This window comes from Chiloscyllium plagiosum, unplaced genomic scaffold (genome assembly GCF_037043375.1).
Source record: "Chiloscyllium plagiosum isolate Xiang-an unplaced genomic scaffold, Cpla_swu_hap1 HiC_scaffold_21, whole genome shotgun sequence".
In the NCBI taxonomy this organism is placed as follows: domain Eukaryota; kingdom Metazoa; phylum Chordata; class Chondrichthyes; order Orectolobiformes; family Hemiscylliidae; genus Chiloscyllium; species Chiloscyllium plagiosum.
The window spans coordinates 12,700,936-12,728,304 of NW_028270159.1; the positions used below are offsets into that span (position 1 = coordinate 12,700,936).

Sequence of the window (27,369 nt, forward strand, 5' to 3'; positions counted from 1 at the left end):
TGGCAGCTCATTCCATACATGTACCACCCTCTGCGTGAAAAAGTTGCCCCTTAGGTCTCTTTTATATCTTTCCCCTCTCACCCTAAACCTATGCCCTCTAGTTCTGGACTCCCCGACCCCATGGAAAAGACTTTGTCTATTTATCCTATCCATGCCCCTCAATTTTGTAAATCTCTATAAGGTCACCCCTCAGCCTCCGACGCTCCGGGAAAACAGCCCCAGCCTGTTCAGCCTCTCCCTGTAGCTCAGATTCTCCAACCCTGGCAACATCCGTGTAAATCTTTTCTGAACCCTTTCAAGTTTCACAACATCTTTCCGATAGGAAGGAGACCAGAAATGCATGCAATATTCCAACAGTAGCCTAACCAATGTCCTGTACAGCTGCCACATGACCTCCCAACTCCTGTACTCTATACTCTGACCAATAAAGGAAAGCATACCAAACGCCTTCTTCACTATCCTATCTACCTGTGATTCCACTTTCCAGGAGCTATGAACCTGCACTCCAAAGTCTCTTTGTTCAGCAACACTCCCTAGGACCTTACCATTAAGTGTATAAGTCTTGCTAAGATTTGCTTTCCCAAAATGCAGCACCTTGCATTTATCTGAATTAAACTGCTTCTGCCACTTCTTAGCCTATTGGCCCATCTGGTCCAGATCCTGTTGTAATCTGAGGTAACCTTCTTCGCTGTCCACTACACCTCCAATTTTGGTGTCATCTTCAAACTTATTACCTGTACCTCTTATGCTCGCATCCAAATCATTTATGTAAATGACAAAAAGTAGTGGACCCAGCACCGATCCTTGTGGCACTCCACTGGGTCATAGGCCTCCAGTCTGAAAAACAACCCTCCTCCACCACCCTCTGCCTTCTACCTTTGAGCCAGTTCTGTATCCAAATGGCTAGTCTTCCCTTTAAACCATGAGATCTAACCTTGCTAATCAGTTTCCCATGGGGAACCTTGTCGAACGCCTTACAGAAGTCCATATAAATCACATCTACTGCTCTGCCCTCATCAATCTTCTTTGTTACTTCTTCAAAAAACTCAATCAAGTTTGTGAGATATGATTTCCCATGCACAAGGTCATGTTGACTATCCCTAATCAGTCCTTGCCTTTCCAAATACATGTACATCCTGTCCCTCAGGATTACCTCCAACAACTTGCCCACCACTGAGATCAGGTTCACCGGTCTATAGTTCCCTGGCTTGTCTTTACCGCCCTTCTTAAACAGTGGCACCACGTTTGCCAACCTCCAGTATTCCGGCATCTCACCTGTGACTATCGATGATACAAATATCTCAGCAAGAGGCCCAGCAATCACTTCTCCAGCTTCCCACAGAGTTCTCGGGTACACCTGATCAGGTCCTGGGAATTTATCCACCTTTAACCGTTTCAAGACATCCAGCACTTCCTCCTCTGTAATCTGGACATTTTGCAAGATGTCACCATCTATTTCCCTACAGTCTATATCTTCCATATCCTTTTCCACAGTAAATACTGATGCAAAATATTCATATTGCATCTCCCCCATCTCCTGCGGCTCCATACGAAGGCCCCTTGCTGATCTTTGAGCGTCCCTATTCTCTCCCTAGTTACCCTTTTGCCCTTAATATATTTGTAAAAACCCTTTGGATTCTCATTAATTCTATTTGCCAATGCTATCTCATGTCCCCTTTTTGCCCTCCTGATTTTCCTCTTAAATATACTCCTACTTCTTTTATACTCTAAGGATTCACTCGATCTATCCTGTCTATACCTGACATATGCTTCCTTCTTTTTCTTAACCAAACCCTCAATTTCTTTAGTCAGCCAGCATTCCCTATACCTACCAGCCTTCCCTTTCACCCTGACAGGAATATACTTTCTCTGGATTCTTGTTATCTCATTTCTGAAGGCTTCCCATTTTCCAGCTGTCCCTTTACCTGCAAACATCTGCCTCCGATCAGCTTTCGAAAGTTCTTGCCTAATACCGTCAAAATTGTCCTTTCTCCAATTTAGAACTTCAACTTTTAGATCTGGTCAATCCTTTTCCATCACGATTTTAAAACGAATAGAATTATGGTCGCTGGCCCCAAAGTGCTCCCCCACTGACACCTCACTCACCTGCTCTGCCTTATTTCCCAAGAGTAGGTCAAGTTTTGCACCTTCTCTAGTAGGTACATCTACATACTGAATCAGAAAACTGTCTTGTACACACTTAACAAATTCCTCTCCATCTAAACCTTTAACACTATGGCAGTCCCAGTCTATGTTTGGAAAGTTAAAATTCCCTACCATAACTACCCTATTATTCTTACAGATAGCTGAGATCTCCTTACAAGTTTGTTTCTCAATTTCCCTCTGACTATTAGGGGGTCTATAATACAATCCCAATAAGGTGATCATCCCTTTCTTATTTCTCAGTTCCACCCAAATAACTTTCCTGGATGTATTTCCAGCAATATCCTCCCTCAGCACAGCTGTAATGCTACCCCTTATCAAAAATGCCACTCTCCCTCCTCTCTTGCCTCCCTTTCTATCCTTCCTGTAGCATTTGTATTCTGGAACATTAAGCTGCTAGTCCTGCCCATCCCTGAGCCATGTTTCTGTAATTGCTAGGATATCGCAGTCCCATGTTCCTAACCATGCCCTGAGTTCATCTGCCTTCCCTGTTAGGCCCCTTGCATTGAAATAAATGCAGTTTAATTTATTTGTCCTACCTTGTCCCTGCCTGCCCTGACTGTTTGATTCACTTCTGTTCTCAACTGTACCAGTCTCAGATTGATCTCTTTCCTCACTATCTCCCTGGGTCCCCCCCCCCCCCCCCCCCCCACCTTACTAGTTTAAATCCTCCCAAGCAGTTCTAGCAAATCTCCCTGCCAGTATATTAGTCCCCTTCCAATTTAGATGCAATCCGTCCTTCTTGTACAGGTCACTTCTACCCCAAAAGAGATTCTAATGATCCAAAAATGTGTATCCTTCTCCCATACACCAGCTCCTCAGCCATGCGTTCATCTGCTCTATCCTCCTATTCCTGCCCTCACTCGCTCATAGCACTGGGAGTAATCCAGATATTACTACCCATGGGGACCTCCTTTTTAAATTTTTGCCTAACTCTCTGTAATCTCCCTTCAGAATCTCAACCTTTTCCCTTCCTATGTCGTTGGTTCCAATGTGGACAATGACCTCCTGCTGGCCCCTCTCCCCCGTGAGAACATTCTGAACCCTCTGAGACATCCTTGATCCTGGCACCAGGGAAACAACACACCATTCTGCTTTTTCTCTGCTGGCCACAGAAATGTCTGTCTGTACCTTGGACTACAAAACCCCTAACACAATTAATCTCTTGGAAGCTGACATACCCATCATTGCATTAGAGCCAGTCTCAATACCAGAAACTTGGCTGTTCGTGCTACGTTCCCCTGAGAATTCATCACCTCCTACATTTTCCAAAACACATACCTATTTGAAATGGGTATATCCACAAAAGACTCCTGCCCTAGCTGCCAACCTCTCTTACCCTTCCTGGAGTTAACCCATGTGACTGTATCTGAGACTTTCCCCCCTTCCAATAACTGCCATCCATCACATACTGTTGCTGTTGCAAATTCCTCATCGCATCTATCTGTTTCTCCAACCGATCCACTCGATCTGATAAGATTCGCATCCAACAGCATTTATGGCAGATATAATCCGCAGTAATCCTGAAACTCTCTTTAAACTCCCACATCTGACAAGAAGTACATATCACTGCAAAGGCCATTTTTGCTCTTTCACAATATACAGACCCAGAAAATAACACCGTCTTATTCCTCGACAAAACACTGCATCAGATTAAATTAATAGCTAAGGCTTATATTTTAAGTTTAATCAAGAGACTTATCTCCAAAAACATAAAATCAAGAAAGAACCCACTGTACTCCCTAATACAGCCTTTCTCTTGGAGACTTAAAACAACAATTAACTTATCTGATTCTGTGTTGTGAACTTCACCCAAACCGGTCCCTCCAAGATTAGTTGTGAAATTCACTGTTGTTAGTTTTTCCAGATGCACTCCGATGTCCAGCGACAAAGGTAGAAGACAGAGGGTGGTGGTGGAGGGTTGTTTTTCAGACTGGAGGCCTGTGACCAGTGGAATGCCACAAGGATCGGTGCTGGGTCCTCTACTTTTTGTCATTTACATAAATGATTTGGATGCGAGCATAAGAGGTACAGTTAATAAGTTTGCAGATGACAACAAAATTGGAGGTGTAGTGGACAACGAAGAGGGTTACCTCAGATTACAGCAGGATCTGGACCAGATGGGTCAATGGGCTGAGAAGTGGCAGATGGAGTTTAATTTAGATAAATGTGAGGTGATACATTTTGGGAAAGCAAATGTTAGCAGGATTTATACACTTAATGGTAAGGTCCTAGGGAGTGTTGCTGAACAAAGAGACCTTGGAGTGCAGGTTCATAGCTCCTTGAAAGTGGAGTCGCAGGTAGATAGGATAGTGAAGAAGGCGTTTGGTATGCTTTCCTTTATTGGTCAGAGTATTGAGTACAGGAGTTGGGAAGTCATGTTGTGGCTGTACAGAACATTGGTTAGGCCACTGTTGGAATATTGCGTGCAGCTCTGGTCACCTTCCTATCGGAAAGATGTTGTGAAACTTGAAAGGGTTTAGAAAAGATTTACAAGAATGTTGCCAGGGTTGGAGGATCTGAGGTACAGGGAGAGGATGAACAGGCTGGGGCTGTTTTCCCTGGAGCGTCGGAGGCTGAGGGGTGACCTTATAGAGGTTTACAAAATTATGAGGGGCATGGATAGGGTAAATAGGCAAAGTCTTTTCCCTGGGATCGGGGAGTCCAGAGCTAGAGGGCATAGGTTTAGGGTGAGAGGGGAAAAAATATAAAAGAGATCTAAGGGGCAACGTTTTCACGCAGAGGGTGGTACGTGTATGGAATGAGCTGCCAGAGGATGTGATGGAGGCTGGTACAATTGCAACATTTAAGAGGCATTTGGATGGGTATATAAATAGGAAGGGTTTGGAGGGAAATGGGCCGGGTGCTGACAGGTGGGACTAGATTGGGTTGGGATATCTGGTCGGCATGGACGGGTTGGACCGATGGGTCTGTTTCCGTGCTGTACATCTCTATGACTCTATGACATGAATTCAAAAACAGCAAAGGCAATAACTGTTCAGGTTCTTTCTCTCTCTCTCTCCTGCAATGACCTCACCATGTGCTTCCTTTGTCTGCTCTTCTCCCTTTTAAAGCTGCTGTTGTTTTGACATTTTTTTCCCAAAGTTCCAAATAATGCAACAGCATATAAAACAGTAATTGCTGCTCCTGGAATTCGAGGAAATCACCTCCAGCACCTAAAATACCTCAAAAAAAAGGAGCAGCTCTTACAGCCAGAAATCTTTCCCGTCCTCCATCTTGGATTACCCAGAATCCTTATGGACTGGGAACATTAGCTTCTCCGTCTCCGTCTCCATGGATGCTGTCTAGACCCACCCAGACCCATTTCCCTCTGACTAATGCACCTAACACTATGGGCAATTTAGCATGGCCAATTCACCTGACCTGCACATCTTTGGATTGTGGGAGGAAACCGGAGCACCCAGAGGCAACCCACACAGACATGGGGAGAATGTGCAAACTCCACACAGACAGTTGCCAGAGGCTGGAGTCGAACCTGGGACCTTCATGCTGTGAGGCAGCAGTGCTAACCACTGAGCCACTGCGCCGCCCATGATCTTCTTGATCCTTGGCAGCAACCATCTTTGTTCTTCCATCAGACCAATTTTGGAGAACTTCTGGTATTCCCCCAAGAAGGTGGTGGCTCATTCCTTTGAAATCATTCGCTCCTCCTGTTTACTCACCTACCCCAGTTGAGATACATTGTTGCTGTGTCAATGACATGTCTAAACTCTTTCGACCAATGACGACTGGCAGCTACTCATGATGCCAGGATGGTCCCTTGCACACCTCCATTCAAAGGTCAGTTTTCATAACTTTGAAGAACAAAAATGTCTTATTTTTCCAAGCACTGCATTTATATTAGGGTAGTGTGGTGCCTCATATATTTTGTGACATAAGATATGATCGCAGGGATTCTTATAAACTTTCCTTTGTTTTGTTTCTTTTCCTTTCTTTCTTCATACTAGAGATCTGTTTGCTAGATTAGATTACTTTACAGTGTGGAAACAGGCCCTTCGGCCCAACAAGTCCACACCGACCCGCCGAAGCGCAAACCACCCATACCCCTACATTTACCCCTTACCTAACACTACGGACAATTTAGCATGGCCAATTCACCTAACCTGCACATCTTTGGACTGTGAGAGGAAACCGGAGCACCCGGAGGAAACCCACGCAGACACGGGGAGAATGTGCAAACTCCACACAGTCAGTCGCCTGAGGCGGGAATTGAACCCGGGTCTCTGGCGCTGTGAGGCAGCAGTGCTAACTGCTGTGCCACCGTACCGCCCACAAGTGCTAGTGCTAGTGCTGTAACACTCATGCTACACAGAAAATACTATATATGAAATACTGTAAGAGGTTCACTTTTAAAGAGGACCCTAATTTCCACCACTCCCAGGTTGCTGATGAAGAGAGCAAGCTGAACTGTTTTTACAACTTGTTATGTGTCTTTAACACCGGTGCCTATCCCAGTGAGAACACAAATCTGCACTTTGCCAGGAAATCCACTTGTGCCTGACTCTAGATGCTACCTGCAATCCATTTATTTTTACTATAGATGTACAGGTAGTTCTCCTACAAGGTGGTAGTTATGTTCCTGTGTGACACTGTGTTATAGAAAATCATGCAATATAAATAATGGGTCAAGAGTGTGGTTTTGGAAAAGCACAGCCAGTCAGGCAGCATCTGAGGAGCAGGAGAATCGACGTTTCGGGCATTAGCCCTTCATCAGGAATGAGATGGGAAAGCGATGAAGGTGAGGGAGAAGGTGATAGGTCAGAGGGGGCAGTGATGGATGGGTCCAGAGGGCAGTGCCAAGTTGGAGGCTTGAGACTGGGATAATCTGGGGGCGGGGGGGGAGGAGAAATGAGGAAGCTGTTGAAATCCACATTTATCCCGTGTGGTTGCAGGGTCCCAAGGCAGAATATGAGCCGTTCTTCCTCCAGGCATCGGATGGTAATAGTTTGGTGGTGGAGGAGGCCCAGCACCTGCAAGTCCTTGACGGAGTGGGTTGGGGAGTTGAAGTATTGCCACGGGGCAGTGGCTTTGGTGGGTGCAGGTGTCTCAGTCCCAAGCCTCCAACTTTACCTATCGCTTTCCCAGTTACCAACCCCACTCACTCCCGTTTATCTCTCTCAGCCCCGACCCTCAAGCCTCATTCCTGATGAAGGGCTTATGCCCAAAACGTCGACTCTCCTGCTCCTCGGACGCTGCCTGACCTGCTGTGCTTTTCCAGCACTACACTCTCGACTCTGATCTCCAGCATCTGCAGTCCTCACTTTCTCCTGATATAAATAATGGAGCCTGTGGGGGAAAACAAGATTAGGGGCCAACCGCCAAAAATATCAGTAAAAGTCGAAACAAAAATAATAGTTAGCCTAACACAAACAATAACACAGTCTAAGCAAATCCTTAAATCGTGTATTTTAATGAAATAATACAGTAAACTTAACACTGAAATCACTGACAAACAGGTCTGTACCTTTCACGAAGCTCTTCACCAGAAAGTGCGCGAACAAACTGACCACGCAATGCCGACGCGGGAGTCCAGTCCTCCGCGCACTGCGACACCTAGTGCCGGGGACGGGAATCACGTAACAGTGGACAGGAGTTCGCTTTATTAAACAAAGTCCGCAATTCACAAATCACGTTACAGCCAAATCGCATTTAAGAAACGTGCGTTACAGGAGAACTACCTGTACCTCATTCTGGGGTAACTTTTTTTTAATCATGATTGGTAATTTCCATTAATTCTCTTCCAATGTTCTGATCATTGCTTCCCCTCAATAAACACTTTTAATTCCTTTGCTATTTTTGTCGAAGTAGAATTTGTAATATTGTGGGCGGTACGGTGGCACAGTGGTTAGCACTGCTGCCTCACACCGCCAGAGACCCGGGTTCAATACCCGCCTCAGGCGACTGACTGTGTGGAGTTTGCACGTTCTCCCTGTGTCTGCGTGGGTTTCCTCCGGGTGCTCCGGTTTCCTCCCACAGTCCAAAGATGTGCAGGCCAGGTGAATTGGCCATGCTAAATTGCCCGTAGTGTTAGGTAAGGGGTAAATGTAGGGGTATGGGTGGGTTGTGCTTCGGCGGGGTGGTGTGGACTTGTTGGGCCGAAGGGCCTGTTTCCACACTGTAAGTAATCTAATCTAATCTAATCTAAAGTATGACAGAAACTGATATCTAGAAAGGAAATGGGTCCTAACTGGGACAGATGAAAAGTACCCCAGATGCAATATTTTGTATGCATGATCACCTCTAAGTCATCATCTCCCCTTCTTCAAAAGCTACTGCAGGCCCCACATCAATTAATTATAAATCGTCCCCAAAAACCTTAATTTCGCATCTAGTTTCCAGTTCACCTCACATCACATTCTTGTTCATGTAAGGACATGAGCCACATAAGCATTAGGAGCTTGTACACCCTCCAGAGGCTTCCATTTCCTCGTCCTCCAGAGGACAAGCTGGCAGGAGCATTCATAGACATCTTCAGCCTCTCCTTACTATGATCTGAAGACCCCACCTGCTTCAAGAAGACCTCTATCATCCCAGTGCCAAAGAAAAATCGTGTAACATGCCTCAATGATTACTGGCTGGTGGCTCTGAAGGGCTTTAAGAGGTTAGTCATGGTTCACATCAACTCCATCTTCCCAGATCATGTTGAGCTCTTGCAAGTTGCTTACCAATACTATAGTTCACAACTGACGCCATCTCTCTGGCCCTGCACCCATCCCTGGAACATCTGGATAACATGGATACCTACGTCAGGCTCCTATGTATTGACTACAGCTCCACCTTCAACACCATAATTCCAAACAAACTCATCTCCAAACTCCAGGACCTAGGTCTCTGCTCTCCCCTTTGTAGTTGGATTCTTGACCAATGGACTGTAGTCAGTAAGGATAGGTGACAACACCTCCTCCACCATAATCCTCAACACCAGTGCCCCACAAGGTTGCACACTCAGCCCCTTATTATCCTCCTTTTACATACATGACTGTGTGGCTAAATTCTGCACCAACTCTATTTACATATTTGCTAACGACACCATTGTTATAGGTCAGGTCTTAAACAACAACGAGACGGAGAACAGGAAGGTGATAGAGTACTTAGCAGCATATTGTAAAGACAATGACCTCTCCATCGCCATCAGTGAACAAAGGTGCTGGTCTTCGATTTCAGGAAGCAGAATGGAAAGCACGCCCCGGCTGCGTCAATGGTGCTGAAGTGGAATTGGTCAAGAGTATCAAGTTCCTGGGAGTGAGGACCAACAATCTATCCTGGTCCACCCATGTGTGGTGAAAGGGTTAAAATTGTGTCCCAATACATGTGTGAATCTAACCGAAAATGGAAGGTGTCGCTTAGTCCCGTGTGAATCTTGTTATACACCTTCCCCTGTGAATCTTCTTATCTGTATGTAACCAGAATGGAATGTGTTTTTTAGCCTTGCTCTGCTGTTCACATGAATGTTTATATCTGGAAAAGAGTATATCAGCTGGAGAAGTCTCCAGTTCGGTAGAGTCTGCTCCGGGGTTACGTTTAACCGCCGAGCGTGGGTTGTTGGCAACCGCTCTACGAGAACTGACGGCTCCCAGTTTTGGTAACATGTAGAGTGAGTATAAGCCAGACCCGTTGTAAGTACGAGACTGGTTGTGGTGACACTGCGGGGAATAAAACACTTATATTCTAGCAGACTCGCCTCTTGGCTGTTTGTTCTGTGTCAGACTACTTTCCTGCGAGCCTGGTCCTTGACCTTGAGAATTTTTAAAAACATTTTGGCGTAGCCGGCAGGATCAATCGCAATTGAGGAAAGATTTTGATACAGAACAATGTTTTGGAAAAAGGCTAAGAAATCAGAGGAACAAACTGTGGAGGTCCCGACCGTCCCGGGATGGCATGGGCCGTGGCATGGCGTGGCAGTTTGTTTGAGAAATGGTGGGGGGCGACCGGAGGACTGGGAGGCCGAGGGCGTAGGAACCCCAGGGTCGCTGCTGTCCACCCTTGAGAGGATCCCAGTCCTGCCGAAGAACCCATTGCCTGGGGTACAGCGGAGGATGTGGGCCTGTGCGGCGGCTTGTAGACAACAGTCAGACAAGCGCCAAAAAGCTGAAGCAGAATTAGCCCTCCTGAAACATGAGCAGGGACTCAGTTCGGGAGATGCCTCTATGTTGAGGCAGGAAATTATGAAGTTAAAAGCTGAATTGACAGCATTAACTGAACTAGCAGGACGAACTATTATGTATCTGTCTGCTAAGAAACAGAAAGAGAAAAGGAAGGTCCCTCGAACCCCGGACCCGGTACAAGTACGGGCGTTTGTAGCCCAGTTAAATAACGGGGATCGGTGGGATATCGATCATTGGGATGGGAACATTTGGGGAGATTCAGATGATCAGTACGAAGAGGACCCACCCGTACTCCAAGCTAAACCAGTGGTTAGGAGAAAGCAGGTTCAGAGACGTCTCCCAGTGCAACGGGAGGTAATGTTAGATGAGAAAGGAAACCCTATACGGAATGAACAAGGGGAGGCAATTATGCATGAATTACCGCGGGCTCAGCCTCCCGCAGAATTCTCTGAATTAACGGAAGACTTCACTACCGATGAGGTGCTGTTTATCACCCAGAAAACCCGACGTAATCCTGGGGAGCCGTTAGAGCTATGGCTAATTCGGCTCCTCGAGGAAGGGGGGCAACAAGTGCAGGTAGACTATCAGGATGCTCCCAAGTTTGGTGGATTAGTAAAGGATGCTGCCATAGACCTGGGGTACCGCAACCAAGCCAAGGATATGGTAATAGATCGTAGTATGGGGACCCTATTTGGGATGTATGCCAGGGCAGTGGCCGAACAGTATCCCTTCCCGTCCGATTGGCCCCCCTTGGAAGGAACTTGGACAACGATTAAGGAAGGGGTTCAGAGGCTAACCCGTTTGTGTGTGCGGGATGCCCTGTTGCTGGGAGTGCTGGACGAGGTAGATAACACAAATGTTAGTAGACAGACTAGAGACCACCTAGTGAAGACTGCCCCCCCCCATTATAAACCACTGTTATTAACCATAATGTTGAGTGGACGGGGAGAAACCCTAGGAGATGCCCGTAGTATGATGAGGGAGATGGGTGGTTTGGGGGATTGGGGACCCACAACCCGTGCTTCTCAGGGGGGCACGGAGGGGCGTCGCCCTGAGGCTCGGGCAGGGGGAAAAGTAAACCCTAATCAAGGAAGTAACCAAGGCCCCTCACGGCGTGCTTTGTGGCAAGCTTTGATACGGGCGCAGGTCCCAGCATCGGAGATTGATGGCCTACCTACACCGGAATTAAAAGACTTATGCAGACGAAAGGGACTGAAGGTGTCCCGGGTAGAGACGGAGTCCCGACCCACTATGGAAGACCTAGTGGAATTACTAACACAAAAATGTCAGACACGGGGTCCGGTTGTTAATGAGCCTCAAAGGGGTAGAACTTCCACTTCCCAGCGGTGGGAATCCTCGGAGGACGAGGAGGAGGAGGAGGTACGGCCTCCCCTCCGAGAGTGTTATAAAGTGGATCGGCGTGGCCGGAAACCTAGTAAGAAAGGCAAGAACAAAGAAGGGCGAGGCAAACGTCTTTACCCAGTGCTGTCTGGGGAAGATGAATGGGAGGAACAATAGGAATCGGGCCAAGCCCCAAGGGTTTGCCCACGAACGAGCCAATGGTCAGCAGACGACATTCGACCTCATGTATCATTGACTATCTATTGGCGCAAATCCGTCCAAACCGTTATGGCTCTAGTGGACACAGGGGCGGAGGCCACCTTAATCTATGGGACGCCCCATAAGTTTAAAGGAACCCCAGTCACGCTGGTTGGGCTGGGAGGTAATCTGATTGAAGGAAAAACAGTACAATTGCCCCTAAAGATAGGTACAATGCCCATTAAAACTTATTCAATTATCATTACACCGGTTAGAGAATGGATCCTGGGAATGGACATTCTGGCCGGTTTAACACTTCACCTCCAACAAGGGAAGTTTGAATTTGGAATCACGAAAATGGCTTTGCGCTGTAGGACGGTGTTAGTGGGAAAGGTTAAAATGGACCCCTTCCCCATCCCGATCGCCGATCGCGTAATAAGTCTTAGACAGTATAGGATTCCCGGCGGACATAAAGAAATATCCGCCACAATTAAGGATTATTTGGAAGCGGGAGTGCTTAGGACATGCACCACGGCGTGGAATAACCCCTTATGGCCCGTACATAAAGCCGATGGGTCATGGCGGATGACGGTAGATTATCGGCAACTAAACCGTCACACTCCGGCCTTGACGGCAGCGGTCCCGGATGCCGTCACTATTATAGGACGAATCCAACATCATCCAGGGGTGTGGTACGGAGTAATTGATTTGGCTAATGCCTTCTTCACAATTCCTATTCCCGAAGATAGGCAGGAACAGTTCGCATTCACTTGGGAGGGTAGACAATTCACGTTCACACGACTGCCCCAAGGATATCTGCATAGCCCTACTATCTGCCACCGGATAGTTGCAGAACACTTGGCTGCCTTTAAAGTGCCTGACGAAGTGATGATCTCGCACTATATTGACGATATGATGATACAGGGGACAAGTCAGAAGCAGGTTCAGGAATTGCTGGACCAACTGGTCCAACATATGCGAGGATATGGGTGGGAGATCAACCCAGCCAAAATCCAGGGTCCCTCACAAACGGTAAAATTCTTAGGAATCGTGTGGAACAAGGGGGAAAGGGAAATCACTGCGAAAGCTAAAAATAAGATTCAGGTCTTTGCCGTCCCTCACACCCAGAAGGACGTGCAGCAATTTATTGGGTTATTCGGATTCTGGAGACAGCATATTCCCCATTTAGGACAAATTTTAAAACCTTTGTATCGAGTTACGAGGAAAAAGGCAGCGTTCGAATGGACGGAGGTCCATCAAACTGCATTTGAAATGGCCAAGCAAGCGATACAGCAAGCTGTATCCTTGGGAAAGATACAGTCAGGACCTGTAGAACTGCAAGTCTCAGCACAGGGGGATTATGCCAATTGGAGCTTATGGCAAAAACAGGAAAGAACCCGTAAGCCACTGGGATTTTGGTCCCGAAAATTACCCCCTGCAGGGGAACGGTATACCCCCTTTGAGAAACAGTTATTAGCATGCTACTGGGGCTTGGTGGAAACCGAAGCCCTGACCATTGGACATGAAGTGATCATGAGAACAGCTATCCCTATTCTTCTGTGGGTACTTAGTGACCCCACTACCCACCGAATAGGAACTGCCCAAGAGAGCAGCATCATTAAATGGAAATGGTATGTGTCGGAGAGAGTGCGGACTGGACAGAAAGGAGTGTCAGTCCTACATGAGCAAGTGGCGGAGGCCCCTGAGGAAGGGGAAAAGCGGTTTGAGGTGATTGAATACAAGGAATCACCCGTTAAGATGGGAAAACGGTATGATGAACTGACCCCAGATGAACAAGCCACGGCTTGGTTCGTAGATGGGTCAGCCCAATGGAAAGCGGGACAGCGTAGATGGAAAGCTGCCGCCTTTAACCCAAAACAAGGCACTACCCTAGAAGAATTAGGGGAGGGAAAAAGTAGTCAGTGGGCAGAATTAAAGGCAGTGCATATGGTAGTCATGCAAGCAGGGGTCATGGGAGTTTGTTTGTTCTCTGACTCGTGGTCAGTGGTTAACGGCATGACACAATGGATGCCAACTTGGCAGGCCAATCAGTGGATGATCCAGAATAGGGAAGTGTGGGGTAAACAGTTATGGGAAGATATATGGGAGAAAGCTCAATACCTGGTCATATACATCACCCACGTAGATGCCCATACATCTCGAAATGATGTGGAAGCTCTACATAACCGATATGTGGATGGTATCGTCCGAACCATGATGGTGCAAAGGGGCACCTCAGTGGACCTAGCTAGATGGGCACACCTTAAGGCTGGGCACTGGGGAGTGCAAGGAACCTTGCACTGGGCTCGAGACCGAGGAATAGATCTTATGGTAGATGATGTTAAGACTGCAGTAAACCAGTGTGAGCAGTGTCAACATCAGCGGCAGGGAGTGCCCCAACACATGATGGGACATATCCATCGGGGGGATGGTCCGGGACAGAGCTGGCAAATGGACTTTGTGGGTCCCTTACCCTCCTCACAAGGATGTAACCACATATGTACAGCTGTGGACACTATGTCTGGGGTTTTGGTAGCCCATCCCTGTCGTCACAACAATCAACAGGCTACCTTGCGATGTTTAGATTTGATTGAACAATTTTATGGATTGCCCATACAGGTCCAGAGTGACAATGGCTCCCATTTCACAGGAAGGGCGGTAAAGCAGTGGTGTCACGATAACCACGTGGAATGGGTTTATCATGTACCCTATCACCCACAAGCTGCGGGACTTATAGAACGAATGAATGGGCTTCTGAAGTCCTCACTACGAAAAGCAGGAGGTTGCAATGACTTAACGGGTTGGAGGAAGCAACTAATTCGGGTGGTGAAACAAATTAATAACCGCCCATTAGGAAATGGGGTAACACCCTTGAATAGGATGATACGAGTATGTGATACCCCAAAGACTCAGCCTATTAAAATGTGGAAGTTCGCTGAGGAAGCTGATATTCCCGTAAGGGCCACGCCGGCTTCGGCTGGACTGGACCTACGAGCACTAACTGCCCAGACTTTGATCCAACAGAAACCTACGGTGATTAAGACCGGGTTAGGGTTGATTTGTCCCCCTGGAACCTATGGGCATATCCTCCCGCGGTCGGGACTGTCACTAAAGGGGATTGATGTGATGGCAGGCGTAATTGACGCAGACTACCAAGGGGAGTTGGGGGTGATCCTGGTCAACATCACCGTTGAACCTTACGTGATACAGAAGGGGGACAGAATAGCGCAATTGGTCATTAAGCCATGTAACCTTACAACGGTGGAAGAGATGGGAGCTCCTGTTACGGTTACTGAGCGTGGGACGGGGGGATTTGGGTCTACTGACACTAAGGGGGCCAAGGTATGGGTGCGCCAGACGACCGGCCCCCCCAGGCCGGCCGAAATCATAGCACAGGGGAAGGACAGTCTGGTCACCATTATGTACCCCGGGGACCCGACCTGGGCAAACGTCCCGGCGAACCAGTGCTACTTACGTGAGACCTAAATAATGTTGTAATTGCTATGCACCCGCAGGCTGACCCTCCGCCTTGAACATGGGGTGGTCATGGGGATTGCAACTCCTATTGGCGATGTTCGCGATCGGATGGCCACTCCAGGGCATCGGTATCACGGCCTGGACGCTGGTACCGGTCGCCCGCCATGAGGTGCGGTGGGAGGCCAGTAGCCAGCGACGGACGACATGTGAACCCGGTCAGCAGTGCGTTGTTCTGACTCTCACCAGCGACTGTCAATTGTACACGTGTGCACAGTGCTACATGCGCCGGGATGGGGAAAAATATGACATATCGTTCATACCACCTAATTGCACCCTGGTGGTAAATGCCCAAGTCAAGACGTGTTTGTGGGACCGACGCACCCAGACATGCGGGACAACGGGGACTCATTGGAGCGTCACAGCTCGGGGGGAAGATCTGTGGCTGCGCAATGCCACCAATATTCGGAATCGTCATCGATTCATGTGGTTAATAATGGTACTGCCCTCGACGGACGCCCCGTCTGAGGCGTTATTAAACCCCACGCGGGGCGGGCCAGCCACGGGGGGCGTGCGGTCGCATCGAACACAGTTGGCCCCTATTATGTCAACTTGTCAACAGATGGCCCGGGCGGTACTGCACACTGATGTTCATTGGCGGGTACAGTTGCCCCTCATACCCGAGTGTCATACCAAGAGGCGGCGACGAGCGTGGTACGACACCCTGCTGGGAGGCGCAGGAACTGTTATGGGTATCTCGAATGCCATTGACTCTGAGGTAACCCGTACTAAATTATCTAACACGGGACAGGCCACCTCACAAGGACTACATACTATTGGAAGGTGGATGCCATCCGTAATGATGACTCAAGGAGAGACAGCTGAAATAATGATACGATCTCTGCAATGGGAACTGGATGTCTGGGGCGCCACTCAGGAACTGTTTGAGAACATTACGGCTCAGTTAAATTGGACTGCCTGTCATATTCAAATGTTGCATGCTCAAATACAGAAAGAACGCTTTTTGCGTGTGGTAACATCCCCCAATGTACAGGCGTGGAGGGGACTATGGAATGTATCTGAGAAATTGTGGATGATAACCCATCCAGAGCGAACATGGTGTAACGCAACTATGTGTAACGGATACTGTGTTACCATGAATGTAACCCACACTGTTACGGTCTGTCGATATTATGTATTACCAGTGATTACATCTTCTGGATATTATTTTCTGAAGACAAGGGGACAGTGGTTTAGCCCAGATACCAATATTACCTATGATCTGTCCGCTTGTGAACAGACTGATCAGGGGAAAACTTGCCTACTGATGGACAGGTATCGGGACCCTTGCTTGACTAAGGGAACGGCCCTGTGCGAATGGACTGTTGAGACTCCAAGGGACATGATGTGGCAGATTGGGCCACACACGCTCTGTGTGGCTACCAATAATTCACATCCTATGCTTCCCTCAGCACCGTTCTCGGGATGCCTCTCAAATGTCTATCAGTGGCACTGGCAGAATCAGACCTATCTGTTGACCACTTATAGCAGTGCTCGCCACTTTACCAAGGTGCAGTGGAAAGTGCTGAGGAATCCCTGGAACATTTCCCTGGATCGGTTTAAGCGAGCATTGGACCGATCCGAGGAGCTTAAGCAGATATTACGAAAGCATCAAACCAATGTCACCAAGGTTACGGTGTCTACCTTTATACATGGACAGGAGGTAGTACATGCTGCCCGTGTAGTGGACGTGGAGTCAGCTCATCATTGGTGGGACATATTGAGTGGTATGTCCTCCACTGCGGGGACATTCCTGTTCCCACCCTTGTCGGTCCTGGTAGCGGTCCTGGTGATTTTAACATGCTGTAATGTCCTGACTTGCTTGTATATTTGGCGTGTACGTAGGCGCTTGTTAGAAAGAATACATATGGGCATAATGTAACACATGTATTGGGCCAAGCAGTGGAATGTGGTGAAAGGGTTAAAATTGTGTCCCAATACATGTGTGAATCTAACCGAAAATGGAAGGTGTCGCTTGGTCCCGTGTGAATCTTGTTATACACCTTCCCGTGTGAATAACCAGAATGGAATGTGTTTTTTAGCCTTGCTCTGCTCTAACCGAAAATGGAAGGTGTCGCTTAGTCCCGTGTGAATCTTGTTATACACCTTCCCGTGTGAATCTTCTTATCTGTATGTAACCAGAATGGAATGTGTTTTTTAGCCTTGCTCTGCTATTCACATGAATGTTTATATCTGGAAAAGAGTATATCAGCTGGAAAAGTCTCCAGTTCGGTAGAGTCTGCTCCGGGGTTACGTTTAACCGCCGAGCGTGGGTTGTTGGCAACCGCTCTACGAGAACTGACGGCTCCCAGTTTTGGTAACATGTAGAGTGAGTATAAGCCAGACCCGTTGTAAGTACGAGACTGGTTGTGGTGACACTGCGGGGAATAAAACACTTATATTCTAGCAGACTCGCCTCTTGGCTGTTTGTTCTGTGTCAGACTACTTTCCTGCGAGCCTGGTCCTTGACCTTGAGAATTTTTTAAAACACCATGCCAATACAATTTTCAAGAAAGCACAGCAACCCCTCTACTTCCTCAGGAGCCTCAGGAAATTTGGTAAAGACTCTCAAAATTTTTTTATAGATGCATCACAGAAAGTATCCTATCTGAATGCATCAGAGAAAGCATCCTATCTGAATGCATCACAGAAAGCATCCCATCTGGGTGCATCACAGTGTGGTATAGCGACTGCTCTTCCCAAGACTGCGAGGAATTACGAGAGTCATGAACACAGCCCAGTCCATCACACAATCCAGCCTCCTATTTATTGACTGAAAACAACAAATGCTGGAGATCACAGCGGGTCAAATGACATCCATGGAGAGCATGCTAACGTTTCGAGTCCACATGACTCAGCACCAGTAGTAATTTCCATCCATTGACTCCAGTTACAATTCCAATTGCATCAGGAAAGCAACCAACACAATCAAAGACCCCTCCCACCTCGATTACACTCTCTTCCACTCTGTTTTGTCAGGCAGAAGATAGAAAAGTTTGAATGCATGTACGAGCAGATTCGAGAACAGCTTCTTCCCGGCTGTTATCAGACTTTCGAATGGACCTCTTTAATCTTAATGTTGATCTCTCTCTGCACCTTCTCCGAGCTTTAACACTGTACCCTGCACTCTGTTCTGTTCCCTGGTGAACTTGTATAGTACGATCAGCCTGTAAAGCATGTAAAACACTTCTCACTGTACCTTGATACACATGATAGTAATAAATCAAATCAAATTTCAGTAGATACAATCATTTTTTATCAGTAAATTTTTAAGTAGGACATTCAGCCCCTAGAACCTGCTCCACTACTTACTACGATCAACTCCACTTTCCTGTTCAATTCCCACATCATGGTGCTCAAAAATCTCTTGATCTCAGGATGTCCGGGTCAGCTTCTGACCGCTGGGTCTTAGTGGCCAGTAACTGCCTCTGGGGAAATAGCCTTGAGATGGGATCAAACTGGGGAACAAGCAATGGAGAATTCCACGTGTCAATTTCCATTCCCACCCCCAGTGGCTTTTATTGACGGGGCTTGCATTTCTTGGCATCTCAAAGGATAAGTGGCAACCTGATCAAGGTGTCGAAGAGAATTAAATGATAGTTGATAGGATTCCGAGGTATAGGGGACAGGAGGTAAAATGGCCCAGAGGTAGATGATCAACTATGATAATGGAGCAGGCTGAATGGTCTATTCCTGTTTTTATTTCCTACATCCCCACTATCTCAAAGCCATTTCTTCTCTTTCAACTTATAGCGACAGAGGGGGAAGGGGGAAGAGGAGGGAGATGAAGGGGACGGGTGGGGGGCTTAACTATTGATTGTGGCCGAGGTGTCCCATGCCATCACCGGTTGAAGGCAAACCTGAAGTTCCCAGATATAATTATAACCTCACAATGGTCTTGTGTGAAAATATGTTGTGTTTACATACTTGCTATTCCATCCCTTCCCCAGATACACAGTTCCAAATTGGCAATTTATAATTTCACAATAATTTCATTCATAACCTTGATCACTGTGTTAATCTGGAATTACAATAGATCCTGACGTCTAATGAGATCAAAACAAGGGAGGAACCTTGGTAGAGGAATTGAGTTTCGGAACTATGAGGTCATGCTGCAGTTGTACAAAACTCTGGTGCAGCCACATTTGGAGTATTCCTTACAGTTCTGGTCACCGCATTATAGGAAGGATGTGGAAGCTTTGGAAAGGGTTCAGAGGAGATTTACTAGGATGTTACCTAGTATGGAGGGAAGGTCTTACAAGGAAAGGCTGAGGGACTTGAGGCTGTTTTCATTAGAGAGAAGGTTGAGAGGCGACTTAATTGAGACATATAAGATAATCAGAGGGTTAGATAGGTTGGACAGTGAGAGCCTTTTTCCTCGCATGGCAATGGCTAGTACGAGGGGACATAGCTTTAAATTGAGCAATGACAGATATAGGATGGATGTCAGAGGTGGTTTTTTTACTCAGAGAGTAGTAGGGGCAAGGACGCACTGCTTGCAACATTAGTAGACTCGCCAACGTTCAAACAGCATTTAAATGGTCATTGGATAGGCATCTGGATGAGAATGGAATTGTGTAGGTTAGATGGACTTCAGATTGGTTACACAGGTCGGCACAACATCGAGGGTTGAAGGGCCTGTACTGCGCTGGAATATTCTATGATCAATGAACCAAACCAGAGACTGCATTGGCAGTTTGAACAACATCCCTAATTGCCCAGTGGGGAAATACAAATCGACCACATTGCTGTGGGTTTGGAGCCAGGCCAGATAAGGATGGCAGATTCCTTCTCTAAAGGCCATTGGTGAACCAGATAGGTTTTTCCTGACAATCAACAATGGTTTCATGGTCAACATTAAATATTAATTCCGTTTGGCCCATATCCCTCTAAACCCTTCCTATTCATGTACCCATCCAGATGCCTTTTAAATGTTGCAATTGTACCAGCCTCCACCACTTCCACTGGCAGCTCATTCCATACCCGTACCACCCTCTGTGTGAAAAGGTTGCCCCGTAGGTCTCTTTTATATCTTTCCCCTCTCACCCTAAGGGCAGGGAGGTGGAGTTGAGAATTATTAGGTCAGCCATGATCACTTTGAATGATGAAGCAGACTTGATGGGCTGAATGGCCTTTTTAAAATTCATTCACAGAAGGGCGTCACAAGGTAGCATTCATTGCCCCAGAGGGCAGTTAAGACTTAACCACATTGCTGTGGGTCTGGACTCACGTGTAGGCCCAATCAGGTAAGGATGCCCATTTCCTTCCCTAAAGGACATTAATGAACCAGATGGCTTTTCCCCCAACAGTTGACAATGGCCATCAGTAGACTCTTAATTCCAGATTTTCTTTTATTAAATTCAAATTCCACCATCTGCCATGGCAGGATTTGAACCCATGTCCCCAGAACACTACCTAGGTCTCTGGTTTAACAGTCCAGCAATAATACTACTAGGCCATTGCCTTCCCTTCTTCAACTCCTACTTCTTATGATCATTTGGTCCTTTACAGAAGGACATTGGCCAGCCTTATCTGGTCTGACCTACACACGATTCAGATACTACAGCAATGTGGTTGGCTCTTAACTGGGTTCTGAAATGGCCTAGCAAGCTATTCAGTCGCATCAATCCATTAACAAATCTGTCAAATGTAATTAGGTACCGAATGAAAAATGTTGCCTTTAACAACGACACTCATGTCCCATGAATAAACAATGAAAAACAGAGGGATTTCTGAGGGATTAGAGCATCAGGTAAGAAATATGCTGAGGCCCAGCTTTCTTCGTAAATGTGGCCATCTGCCCTCCAAAAGGTAATAGCCCAACACTCGCTCACAGCTTTCTACAGATTGTAGCTGAGTCACTTACGGCCACTCAGGCCATCTAGTTCTTGCTGGCTTTCAGTGCAGTCTGTCCCATTTCACCATAGCCACTGCCGGTTTATCATCATCCAGGTTCCTTCTTCCCATCTCCATTGGCAGGAACTTCCAGATCATTACCATTTGCTCCAAGTACTTTCTTCCTGCATCTCTTTCCTAAAATCCTAATCTTATACACCATCAGCAAATGAGAAGAACTTTTGTTTTACCTATTGAGCTCAGCCTCTCAGTCTTAAACACCTCCATCAAATCTCCCATCAATCCCATTTGTTGTAGAGAGACCAACCCTAGCCTTTCGAACCCAACCTTCAAACTACGCGGACGCCCACCATTCCCCTCCAATCCCTGGGTCCACTCTGGCAAATCTCCGAAAGCTCGTGATTTCAAATAAAATGTATTCGACTATAACTTGGTGTTGTGTTAAAAATCACACAACACCAGGTTATAGTCCAACAGGTTTAATTGGAAGCACTAGCTTTCGGAGCATCGCTCCTTCATCAGGTGGTTGTGGAGTACACAATTGTAAGGCACAGAATTTATAGCAGAAGTTTACAGTGTGATGTAACTGAAATTATACATTGAAAAATACCTGGATTGTCTGTTGAGTCTTTCATCTGTTCGAATACCATGATAGTTTCACTTCTTTCATGTGTAAATCACAAAAGCTTTTTTGAAAAAAGATTTTTAAAAGTAGTTAACTGCAACAATTTAACCTGAGAATGCAACTTTTAAAAAAAGTTTTATGATTTACACATGAAAGAAGTGAAACTATCATGGTATTCGAACAGATGAAAGACTCAACAGACAATCCAGGTATTTTTCAATGTATAATTTCAGTTACATCACACTGTAAACTTCTGCTATAAATTCTGTGCCTTACAATTGTGTCAACTCGGAGAAAGTGAGGACTGCGGATGCTGGAGATCAGAGCTGAAAATGTGTTGCTGGAAAAGCGCAGCAGGTCAGGCAGCATCCAAGGAACAGGAGAATCGATGTTTCGGGCATGAGCCCTTCTTCGTTCAGGAAGAAGGGCTCATGCCCGAAACGTCGATTCTCCTGCTCCTTGGATGCTGCCTGACCTGCTGCGCTTTTCCAGCAACACATTTTCAGCTTACAATTGTGTCCTCCACAATCACCTGATGAAGGAGTGGCGCTCCGAAAGCTAGTGCTTCCAATTAAACCCGTTGGACTATTACCTGGTGTTGTGTGATTTTTAACTTTGTGCACCCCAGTCCAACACTGGCATCTCCAAATCATTGGTGTTGTGTGACTTCTGACTGAATCATACTGTAACTCAGGCCTGATGACAGGATCCACTTGAGGCAAAAGTGTGAGAAAATAAAGAAACAATTCTGGGTCAATGACCTCCACAAAGACACTGCTTTATTTAAATAGAGGCTTTGATTACACAGATATGACATTTCGTTTTGTATTTGCCACCGGTCACTTTCAAAGCATAAATACACAGATTTAATTTATTTCACCATGAATATCATATACATAGATTTCAAATCAAAGGCCTGTATACCAGATATTTATTGTATTAATATATACCATCACGGTTTGATTTAAACTAACACGCTACACAGGAGCATGACAGGTTCAATAATGTTTCTCCCTGAAACACACATTAACACATGGAAAAGAATTACTTGTCACACTGTTACTGAATGGTTATTACAGAGCGCCAAAAAACAGAGGAGTTATTCAGCGGGAGCAACAGTTCCTGGATATGTGCAAGAGCAGATTATGCAGACATTAGAGCACATGATATATATATTTATATTTATTTATTTATATGACTTCCTTTCAGAATGGACAGTATGCTGAGGAGACTCGACGCACAGCAAGCGGAAACAGACTGGGGATCTCAAAGTGGGACACTGGGCTCCCGTTCTCAAGGGGCTACCAATTAGTTTGCCTGAAAGTAAGAGAGAGAGTGAGAGGGAACATAACAGAGAGAGAGAGAGAGAGAGAAAGAGGAATAATCAAGCCAGTAATAGTTGTATCAATCAGTACAAGTCCAGCTGGAAAAATATCTGAATGGGATGAATGGCTGGGCAGACAGGACTGTGAGCAATGTTAATAAATGGATAACCTGGGAAAACATGACATGATTTTCACAGTATCATTACAGGTTTTTGAGTGAATTTTGCTCCCGGGAGGAAGTGGAATTTCTCCTGTTGCCCATATTTCTTCATAAAAAAACAACAGTTCACAAGGTGTTGGTGAGGAAATGGGAGACTTTTTCCAAATGAGCCCGCCATTTTGGCCTCAAGTGCTCTCTGTTCCAGCCAATGGAGGGTTAAAGACCACATGGCCCTCCACTCCCATACTATCCCCTTGCTGCACCAACAAGCCTTTCCTCCACATCACAACTGCTGAGTTTCTCCCACATTTTCTAATTTTGTTGGGGGAAATGACCACTGATCAATGAAGTATGATCAACTGAAGATTCACAAATGCAATGGGGGTGGGGGGGGGTGGTTTGTTTTCTGAGACAGCTTTCAGGCTTGTATCAGACTCTCTCACCCCAGTATCTCTTCATTGAAATGAATGAATGGAAAATTGGACTCTTTCCATTGGTAGGAGAGACTAGAGACCTGAGGGCACAGCCTTAAAGGAAAGGGAAGGCCCTTTGGAACAGAGATAAGGAGAAACGTCTTCAGCCAGAGAGTGGTGAATCTGTGGAATTCATTGCCACAGAAGGCTGTGCACGCCAGGTCATTGAGTATATTTAAGACTGAGATAGTTAGGTCCTCGAGTATCAAGGGGATCATAGGTTACAGGGAGAAAGTGGGAGAATAGGGTTGAGAAACTTATCAGCCATGATTGAATGGTGCAGAGGACTTGATGGACTGAATGGCCTAATTTCTGCTCATACGTCTTATGGTCTTATGGAGGTTTCCCCAACCATCTATCCACCTCTAATTTCCTTGCCCCAGATGATTAAACACTTGGCCATAGACTCTTAAGCGTGCAAATTGTACTTGGCCTTAGACTCTAAATTGCGTCAATTCTACTGAACAAGATCAGCTTCTATCCCACCTTCACCAATTGGTCAAATACAGGGAACTTTCGAAGATGTTGGGTCATAGGCCTCAGTTGCAGGCCAGTCTTCAATTCAGGGAATCACATTTTAGAAAGGAGAGCCTTTAAGTCTCATGGAGGATGCAGAAGAGATTCATTCAAATGTCCCAGGGTTTAGGGATGCTGCATAGAGAGAAACAATCAGGGAACTGTGATCGAACTACCCAGAGCAAAGAAGGTAAAGGGAGATTGAGTTAAGGTATTCAAAATGACAAGGGGTTTTGATTAGAGCTAATGAGGAGAAAGTGTTTCCACTTGCAAGAAGGTCAAACATCAGAGAACACAGATCAGTGGAAATTAATTGTCAAAAGGTTGGGGGGTGGGGTGGGGGGGTAGATTGGGGTAGCAGGAGATTTTTTTTTCAAATGCAATGAAGTGAAATGTTCTGCCTGGTGGGATGGAGGATGTGAATTTATTTGTAGCTTTCAAAAGGGAATTGGATATCTTTTGAAGGAAATGTTTAAACATTGCAGGGCAACGGGCTGACAGCAGGGGCAACGTGACTAAATGGGCAACTCTTTCAAACAATCAATACAGTCACTGAGAACCACCATGACCTCTGTCAGTGCTGCATGGCCGGCATGGACTGGTTGGACCGAATGGTCTGTTTCTGTGCTGTATGACTCTATGCCATTTTGAATTTTACATCAGCTCCTGGATTATTCATTTTTCTCTCTTCAAGACTTGGGAGGAGGCCCAAAACATAAAACAATTTTTTTTAAAAATGACAATGTGGAATGTTTTTATTTTACCTTTAACAGTCTGAGTTTTTCGATGAACAAACACAGAGTAACAAACACAACGGCAACTAGTCAAGATCAGAAGCTTTACAAAGACAGGGTTACAGAGCAAGTGTTTGCAGGATACGAGAAGAGGTGAGTGAACGTCTGTGTACAAGACGGCACTCTCACAGCTAACAGCTAGCACCAGAACGTGACCTTCCTGTTGCCACCACAGTCAGGTCAGCTGGTCCAGGTCCAGAAATGGTGGCCATCGATAATGGTACTCACGACCCATCACTGTCAACTGTGTGAAAAAGACAAGAGAAAGGGAGAGTGGGAGGGAGGGTGAACCATTTCCACGTGTAGGCCCGGAATGTCGCTCGTTGAATTTGTCCAGAAGTGGTTTTTTTTGTCACCCCGTCAGATAGGAACTACGTGAGGCAGGGAGCAGAATTCGTCATTGGAGTGCCCAGTGCCATCTCAATCCTGGCAGAAAGCTGAGGTATTGTTTTTAAAATGGATAATGTGGTTAGCCCAGCTGGTGACATTCCCTTCATGAAGGTAGTGCCACCTCCTTTTGCCCCACCAAAAAAAAAAATCAAACTAGAAAAAGTCAGCCAAGAATTTGCAACGCCCACATGGAAAGAGGTCGGACTGACTTAACACAAAATTTGGGTTGGATCAACGGGGAGAGCAGTAAAGGAATAAATTGCATTCTATTAAATCTGCAATGTATTGTACTTGTACATGTTATTTTCTTGATGTATTTGAATGTAGGCTTTACAAATACATTTACAGATGTACATAAATTGACAATGCACTTGACTAGGATGGTCATCTGAAGACTGTACATCGAGATTACATTGACATATAAGGGGCGGCAACTGCTGGACCCTACCCTGGGAGCCACTCTGAAATCTAAGAGGCTGGATTCAATTGCACGGGCTATGGATATTCAGTTGGCAAGGTCTCCTGATGCTGCAGGAAGGAAAAGCATCAGGAAAGGAACAGAGGACGCAAAAAGGAAAGAAAACAAAAGAACACACAACGTCAGTCAATTGTCACGCCACAGGGTGAGATTTCACCTGCCTGAGTCTCAAAATGGACACTGACAGATTGGAAAAGATCTTTAGACGTGGAACACTGGAGGGCCACCGTTGTCAGTTTTGAGCTCTGCCTGCTCGTGCAAGGTCTCATCCTTCTAGTGCATCCCAGAAAGGGGTTGTCACCGGCCAAATCACACCCCTCCCTAAAGTGGCTTTAAGAGTCCCAGCCCCACGCCCTCCGTTCCCATTCCACCTACCGACCGTTATTTCCAGCTACCAACCAAATTCATCCCACCCATTGACCAACCAGGTCGTACCCCCTACCTGTGCTCATCTCACACTACCTCACTATTCCGCTCCTCTGCCCACTCCTCCAACCTCCTCTTTACCTGTAGTTCTCCCTAGCCCCCACATCCAGTCCTGATGAAGGGTTATACCCAAAACATTGACTTCTCCACCTCCTGATGCTTGCTGTGTTCTTCCGGTCTCCTGTTTGTCAATTTTGGATTCCAAAATCTGCAGTTTTTTTGCCTCTTAAGAGTCAAGGAGATTGGATGTGACTGATGAATATAATTCTCCAGGCGGGATGTGCACACGCTATAATATGAGCCACAGTTTAGACCATGCTAACAATTGCTGGTCCATCTATTTTGACAATGGCTTGATGACCAACCAGGGAATGATGGCCCGTTGCCTATCCCATGGAATATTGCTATGAATTACTTTCACCTTTCTTTCTCTTCTAGATACCAAACAACTGTTTGTATAAACTGGGGAGTAGTGTTCCCACCCACCAGCCAGATATCCCACTGAGACTTTATCCTGGGCTAAAGGTGATACCACCTGACAACTTCAGCAAGTAAGCCATTTGTTTGGTCAATATATTCCAGGTGGGGGGGGGGGGGGTAAGAGAGAAAATGTGAACTCAAGCTCAGACTTGGGATGACCACTCGTGTGCACGCCCAAAACCCTCTAACACTCATGGTTCACATGAGTGATTGCGAGAGGCAAAACAAAGGCAACACCGAGTCATAGACTATCGGGCACAAATTCACCAAGGTTAAGGACAGGTCAAATTTGGATGTTCAACAAAGCCAACTTTCCCTTTTTTGTTCAGAGTTATCCCGAAAATGTTGGGCATGATTTTCCCTTTCCCTAGAGTTGGTGAGAAAGGTAGTGGGCACGCTAGTCCTGGAGAGAAACCCAGCCCTTTCAGATCACCTCACGAATCACTTTCTGGGTGCTTCAGGGCCCATAAGCCTGAGGCCTAAT

At 46.3% G+C, this 27,369-nt stretch overlaps 1 protein-coding gene across 9 annotated transcripts in view; it reads right to left on the reverse strand.

Moving 5' to 3' along the window:
* Nucleotides 1–22,605: 22,605 nt before the first annotated feature.
* The window catches only part of LOC122564941 (dynamin-1), a 251,392-nt gene continuing 246,628 nt past the window's right edge, over nucleotides 22,606–27,369 (reverse strand). For 6 of the 9 annotated variants that reach the window (XR_015760697.1, XM_087998277.1, XM_087998276.1 and 3 more), the window contains one exon: nucleotides 22,606–23,160. Coding sequence is in view for 2 of the 9 variants with exons in the window: in XM_087998277.1 (XP_087854403.1) it covers nucleotides 23,145–23,160 (16 nt within the window). In the remaining 7 variants the exon portion in view is untranslated. Of the gene's footprint in view, nucleotides 26,030–27,369 lie in introns of all 9 variants that reach the window. The other 3 variants (XM_087998280.1, XM_087998275.1, XM_087998274.1) reach the window with 2 other exon arrangements.